The following is a 7,318-nucleotide window of genomic DNA, read 5'->3' as shown; positions in this document are numbered from 1 at the left end:
AAAAAAAATAGCCATTCTGTGTGCAAAGGTGCAGTGCCAACGCGGGCATACTCAGGGTATATGTAAACAAATGCGCGACGCGGAAAAATGTGTTTCAGGTAAAATTACCGTTAATTTTACTTAAACGCGTTTGAGTTGTGCTTGTGACATGCGTGTGATATGCTTGCTATAAGCTTGCTATATTCTTGTGGCATATGCCCAGTTTGGCGATGGTCAGCTCGGGCGCCCACATGGTACAAGCTGCAGGAATAAAGTGACATGCGGGACGGGAGACTTCCCTTTTACAAAGCGGACTGTATTCCGTTAGCAGAAGGCCACTTTCAAACCTGTTGGTGGTACCTTTTGAGCTCTTGCTCATATCCCATCCATTTTAAAAAATTTCCCCAACGGAATGCATATACATACCAACGTGAGATAAACTGCGAAAAAGTTGCCCTTTTGCCGTACCGAACAAGTTTAAAAAAAAAGAAAATCCTTGCACAGGATAAAAAACAAATTGATTAACTTTATAATGAATGTTTTATTTTGCCACTTAGCCCGAGGCAAAAATATTTTTGTGCCGTTCAGATGGAAAGCGGTGCGTGTACATATGTGTACAGGAAAAAAAAAAAAATTATGAGCGAATTTACGTAAAAATTAAGTAAAACTGCGGAATGGTCAATTGGGAAAATTCCCCACTACGCTTTCCCCCGTTTGGCAAAATTGCCACAATTCTGTGAATGGCTGTTTTGTCATTTTCGAGACGCACGAACGAATGAACGTATAACGTATGAACGCATAACGTATGAACGTATGAGTGCTTTTATTTGAGCATTCCGCGCGCGAAAAGGAAATTTACCTTTATTTTTGCGTGTGCCACTGCGAAACGCGCAAACGTGCTTTTTTCGATGAATTGGGGGATTCACCGTGCGCATAAAGTGATCAAGCGGAGATGTTATGCGCATAGGCATCATTTATGTGGCGTATGCCGCCTACGCGAGCACGAGATGGTTTGCATGCTCTGCATTTATATTCCTAACATATGCAAATCAAACGCAGCGCGCAAGTGCATGCGGCAAAATTTGCCTTCGAAAAAATCCGCTTTGTCGAATTAATTTTTTAACATTTTGCCCGTTCGTTGGATGGGCGCAAATTCGTTGAAAATTTTAAAAACAGAAGGGGAAAAAAGGAACAAACGAAAGCGACGAAAAGGGAGAAAAGTAAGGAATGTTTTCCAATAGCAGAAAAGTGCCAAAAAGGAGATATATGCAAAATTGCTAACTGTTGCGCTTTTCACGCAAACTTTTTTTTTTTCTCCTCTCCGCAAAAAAAGAAACATGTCGACCGTTGAGGAGTTGAAGTTCATTTGGAATTTTTTATTTTCGGATATAACGTCAGAAAAAAAAGGAGAAGAAATAGAAGAAGAAAAAAAATACGAAGAGAACATTATTTTGTTGAAAAAATTAATGAGAACGGAAAACATAAAGTTTGAACAAAAATATAACGCTTCCAACATTTTGGAAAAATTAAAAGAGGTGAAGGATGTTAAGTATGAAGATATTTTAAATCAATATGGAAACAATTTTTTAAATTTTTTAAAGCAATCTTTTGAAAATGTAGCGGAGGAAATTCAAATAAATGACAAAATAAAGTACAGGAGAAATGAGCTAATAAAACAGGATTTAAATAATAAGCTACAAAGTGTCAATGCTAACTACAATTTGGAGTACATTAATCTGAACAAATGCTTAGGAACGGAAGATTTTGAAAATCAGCTGAATGTAAGCTTAAAATTTAATTCCCTAAAGGATATTTTAAGCAAATTGTTAATAGAAATGAAGGAGCACGAAAATCAATATAACAATTTAACAGAAATGGATAAATTTTTAGATGTCAAAATTTATGAACTTGAAAATTATTTGAGTAAGGCTGGAGAAGAGAATTCTTGAAAAAAAGCGATGAAGAAGAATTGGGCCAGCACAACAGGGCACAGAGAGCACTTTCACAGCACGGGAGAAATAAAATACATTGTATAATAGCAGTACGCGAATATGTACAGATTTGAGGGACGAGGCGGTCGGAGTTATTTCTGTTTATTTAATTTACCTTTACCGGTGAGAGCAGGCCACATTGTGCCCCAGTGCACACGAAATGGTGCCAGGATGGTTAAAAAGGAAAATTTGTTATCCGATATATAGAACATATGTTGAGGTTATCGAGTGGATCATATAAAAAAAAAAATTTCCTATAAATTTGTTTTATTTATCATGTAAAATAAAAGGATTTATTTTGAGGAAGCAGAATTTTTCATTCTTTTTTTTTTTTTTTTCCTTCCATTCCGATTGATCTTACCATTAGCATTATTTTTGGGAAATCTCACGTGGGGTTATTGGAATGTAATTTGATTTGTTATTTTGTTTCTTTGTACTATTCCCGTCGCTTGGTTATGCTGTTATTATGACGCTGTTATGGTGCTGCTGTAATGCTTTTGCAATGCTGTTACGATGCCGTTACGATGCCGTTACGATGCTGTTACGATGCTGTTACGATGCTGTTACGATGCTGTTACAATGCTGTTACGATGCTGTTACGATGCTGTTATATTGCCATTACAATACCATTACAATACCATTATAATACCATTATAATACCATTATTTCCTCTTTTTTTTGTGCTTATTAAAGAGTTACTTAATATTTAAAGCCAGTGGGGCGAGAATAATAAATCAACAAAACAGACTTCTACAATTTTTTTATGTGCAAATTTGTTTGGTTTTTTTCTTTTTTTTTTTTGTAAAATTATCACATTTTCGAAAAGTTAAAAAGGAACGATAATGGTTATCATAAGGAAACATAGCATTTTTTTTTTTATTAACAATTTGGGATTTGTAAAAGGGCAAAAGTAAGCAAATATATTGGAGGCCTACAAATATGATATTTTGTTGAGAAAAACGATTTCAGTCTATATATACGTATGCACACAAGAAAAGAAAGCATTTGTACGTGAGTACGTGCATATATGTGTGCGTTGCATAGGTGGGTACGCTTCCCCGTGAAACGCGTTAAAATGTGACTGTACATTTATGCAAATTTGAAAAATGTCAAAACGTTCAAAGAGGGATTAAAAAGCAGTAACAAAATGGGATTATTTGGTTGTCGTTCACGTGGCATTATATATGTATATACTTAAATGTAGTACATTTTTGTGAGGAACAGTCTGTGGCTACACTATTTTATCGTACCTTTTTTAAACATATTGTTTGCTTTAAAAATGTAAAGGAAAGAAATTTACTGAGACGTCTAACAAAGCATAGATTATATAAATACACGAGTATGTGGCGCATTGCGCGTTTGGGAAAAAATGCAACTCGAAAAGTGGACTGACACTATTTTTTACGTTCTGCTAAGTGGAAAAATAAAGTAAAACGATACAGAATAAACGTAAAGGGAAAGATAACTTTACATTTTGTTTTATGAAGCTGTAGAGAGAGAAGTGTACGCCTGTTTGTAGTTTTCATCCATTACTGAGCTTTCCCCCGAAAAGCAGAAATGAAAAAAAAAAAAAAAAAAAAAAAAAAAAAAAATGGGTATAACATATAAGTTGCTTATTCGCAATTACTATTCCGCCAAAATGGCTGTTTTGGCTTTTTTTTTTTTGGGGCAGTTTTTTTTTTTTTTTTTTTTTTTTTTTTTTTTTTGCCTGAACGGTTCAGAATTATACGCGAAGATATGCGACGTGACATGGGAAAAGTGAAAAAGTGTAAGATAGCAAAAATGGAAAAAATGGCAAAAGCCGCACATATGTGTATATTTGTATTTCTGTCCGCATCCGTGCACAGACAAATGTATGTTGACTTAAGAAATCGAAGCTAGACATAAAATTTGACACTTTTCTTTTTTGGAATAATTTGTATTTGAAACTGTTGTCAATCATTTTACCATTCGAGTTTTACACATGTTTGTTATTTTGAACTTAACCAAATGGTGCATAAAAAGTGATATATTAAGAAAGCACGAGAGGAATTTATTTTTATCACTCATTTTTGCAACGCTAAAAGAAAATTTGTTAAAATGTTTGGTGCGGAAACTGCCACAACGATGGAAATTTATGAAACTCACTAGTGAATTCAATTTGTCAATTGTGCAGAATTGCGCTGCGTCATGCCAAATGATGTTGTCGCTTTTTATTTTTATAAAACGTGACGAGTGTGTGGAATTCCCGGATGTAGAAAAGGGCCGACAAAAAAATTCAGCACTATGGCGCTATGGCGAACTTATGTACTACACCCCCGTATGATTGTTTGGCAGCACTGATGGGCAACACTGTGAAGGAATGGGGGATTACTTCGACTTAAAGCTTTAGCATTATTTTTTTACGCCCCAATTGAAAGATACCATATTTTGTTAGCTGAACGAAGCGAATTATTAACAGTCACTGCCGCTGAGCTTTTCCACATTTTCGAAAGAGTAATAAAATTTATATTCAGTCACACTGAAGTGGGTCCCCCGTGTCTGTGTGTGTGTAGAGGGTGTTTGGGGGGAAGCATCACGTATGAATGTATACATTCGTGGGTAGCCAGGAAATGCTAACACCTTTTAGAGAGGACTAACGCGCCCCCACTGTTGGGGTCGTTGTGATACGAACAGTACATTTTGCTGTATTATAAGTGTGGATAATAGTGGCTATATCCCTGTGTAGAAACAGGGAGATTTTCAGCGAAGGTCGATTAACTGAACGATTCTTTATTCACGTGGTGGGGACAGGCCACGTGCATGTCCAGCTGTTCGAAAAAAAAGCAGAGAAAACAATAAACGCACGTATGAATATATTCAGTTTGCGGATATTTAAGCGGCAAAAATAAAAGGCTACGTAAAAGTTGTACATATATATATATTGAAAGAAACGTTTTGGAGGGCTTGCACACATGGGCATGAGTACACGTTGCCCCCCGTGCGCTTCACCTTATAAGCATGTTCGTATTGGAAGCTGCTCGAAGAACAAGTAACAGTTGGCTGCTTTGCAAAGCCTTTTTAAAGTGGGCAGGGGAGTCCATCAGGGAGGTGGTAAACCAGTTGTGCTCACACGTTTATAAATAAATATATATACGTATATATATGTATGTATGCAACGCCAAAAGGATTAAAAAAAAAAAATCACAGGAAGGTGTAAAATTATCGAAAAGCAATTATATTCTGCTTTTTACGCACATATGTACATAGATGACTTGCGCATACCACGCACGTGCTGATTTTTATAAACAAAGTGACAGTCCAACGGAAGAAGAAATATCAAAGTGGTGGGTCTGTCACCCCTGTTAATGCTACATTTTGGGGGGTTAAAGGAGTAAAGATTGGGCCATTTGTGCATGTATGTTCGATGCGTAGTTAACATATTGTGCATGATCTTTTTGATTTTCCCGAAATGGAGTTGCCTTTCGGCCGAGTGATAAATGGGAGGGTTTAAGGGGGCCCCCTCCCCCCCCAAAAAAAAAGAAAAAAGGGAAATGAGTCAAGGGAAAAATAAACATTCATATTATGTAGCGCATGTATATATGTAGAAACGTGCATATGATTGCATAGCGCATTTTTGTGACCATCCATCCGTTGGAAATAAGAAAGAAAAAAAAGGATTTTGCCTGGGAACGTCGAATTATTGTGCATAACATATATGCCTACTATTTGCTACCATACTAAAGGCACCAAAAAAAAAAGGGTACGTGAGTAAACTGCAAAACGCAGTCAGCACAAAAGTTTGACATCCGGATAAGGGGAGGAAAAAGTTCGGGCGGGTTAGGTGCGTCCAACGGGCTGTCACGATCATTATTGGTCAATCAGCCAGGGAATGGAAAAGAGCCAAATTGGTAAAATGAGCATATAATTGGCAAAATTGCCTAAACAAACAAGTGTTAAGTTAAGCGGTAAAAAAATAACACTGCCCTCGAAAGCATAATTCACGCGACTGAGAAAGCTTTACAAGTTGGAACGTGCATGTAAGCTCGTTCATCCGTATGCATTTTGTATGTCCCGAAGAAATGCGAGAAGAACATATATATAAGCCCAAATGGTATGCAAACAAAATGATGTATATATGATGAGTAGAGGATAATTTTTTATGCGAAATAAACTGAGCCATATGCGTGCCGCCTCTCGAAGAGCAATTATCTTATCGCATGGGGAGATTGCCATTTCTTTTCTTTTTATGGAGCACTTAATTTTTATTTAAGTAATATACCAGAATAGGGAGAAGAAAAAACTGCGCAGCGAAGATTGCTTTTTTTTTTTATTTTTTTTATATATCATGCATAACATTTTTGCGCTTAGTATTTTTCACTTTTTCTTTCCATTTCATGTTCCCCCATTTTTTTGCGTCATTCTTTTCCATCCCATTTGGAAGAAGCAGATATGAACAGAAACAGAAGTCACGTTTTTAATTCAGCTGCTAGTTTTGCAAGCTTCGTAATTTTTTTTATTTTCCCTCACTTTCGCTTTCGCGTTAGCATTGCCATAGCTTTTTTTTTTTTTTTTTTTTTTCATACATTGTTTAGCAATTTTTTGGTGATAACGTAAATTCGCCTTGTGGAAAAAATAAAAATTAAAAGAAGATAATAAGCGAAAAAGCAAAGTACGTACTGTACCTTTTATAGATTGCGCAAGAGTGGGAAAAAAAAAAAAACGACGGAGGGTTTCACCCATGCGTTATTTGTTACATGCGTAGCGTATTATATATGACAATTTATGCTTGGTGAAAATAGAAGAGGTTTTTTTTTTTTTTTCAACCCCATTGGTTGAGTAGTTCTCGCGGGAGGACAAGCAAAGAACGTTTGCCTCATCGCGCAGTACCTCTTAGACGTTTTACGTTATAGTGGAAAGGCACATAACGACAGCTGTACGTAGCTGTAGAGTAGTTGTTGTGCTTGTCGAAGCTGAGATCGGATATATAGAATAGTTTTTTTTTTTTTTTTTCCCTCCCTGTTCTGCGGCAAAGCCAAACGCACTGAACTGAAGGAGCAACCGAGAAGTATCATCACAGAGAGATAAGACACACGAGGAAAGGGGAGAATTTCAAAATCGCCCGAACGAGTCAACTTTTTATATGAAAGATAACAAGGAGGCATACTACATGGACGAAGGAAAGAGGTATGCATCGAGGAGTCGCGAAAAAATGACTGCAGGAGGGAGATACCATCACAAGAATGAACATAACCAAGGCAGTTATAGGAAGTCTTCCGTGGATAATTACAGCAAAAGAAATGAAGCCTCCAATGTAGAAAGGGGTCGAAATTATTCCAGGGAGAGGAGAGATTACCACCAGCATGCACAACACCAGCACCACCGAGAAA

General features: G+C 36.7%; 1 protein-coding gene across 1 annotated transcript; it reads left to right on the top strand.

The window, feature by feature from the left end:
• Positions 1 to 1,205: 1,205 nt before the first annotated feature.
• On the top strand, positions 1,206 to 1,805 carry PCYB_081380 (hypothetical protein; the record flags this gene model as incomplete). Its single annotated transcript, XM_004221876.1, has 1 exon — positions 1,206 to 1,805. A coding segment is annotated over exon 1 (489 nt), but the record flags the coding sequence as incomplete, so codon positions are not given.
• Between the last annotated feature and the right edge of the window lie 5,513 nt (positions 1,806 to 7,318).

Source organism: Plasmodium cynomolgi, chromosome 8 (assembly GCF_000321355.1).
Source record: "Plasmodium cynomolgi strain B DNA, chromosome 8, whole genome shotgun sequence".
NCBI classification, from domain to species: Eukaryota; Apicomplexa; class Aconoidasida; order Haemosporida; family Plasmodiidae; genus Plasmodium; species Plasmodium cynomolgi.
Note: the sequence above shows the minus strand (reverse complement) of the source record. Positions and strands in the feature narration are given on the sequence as shown.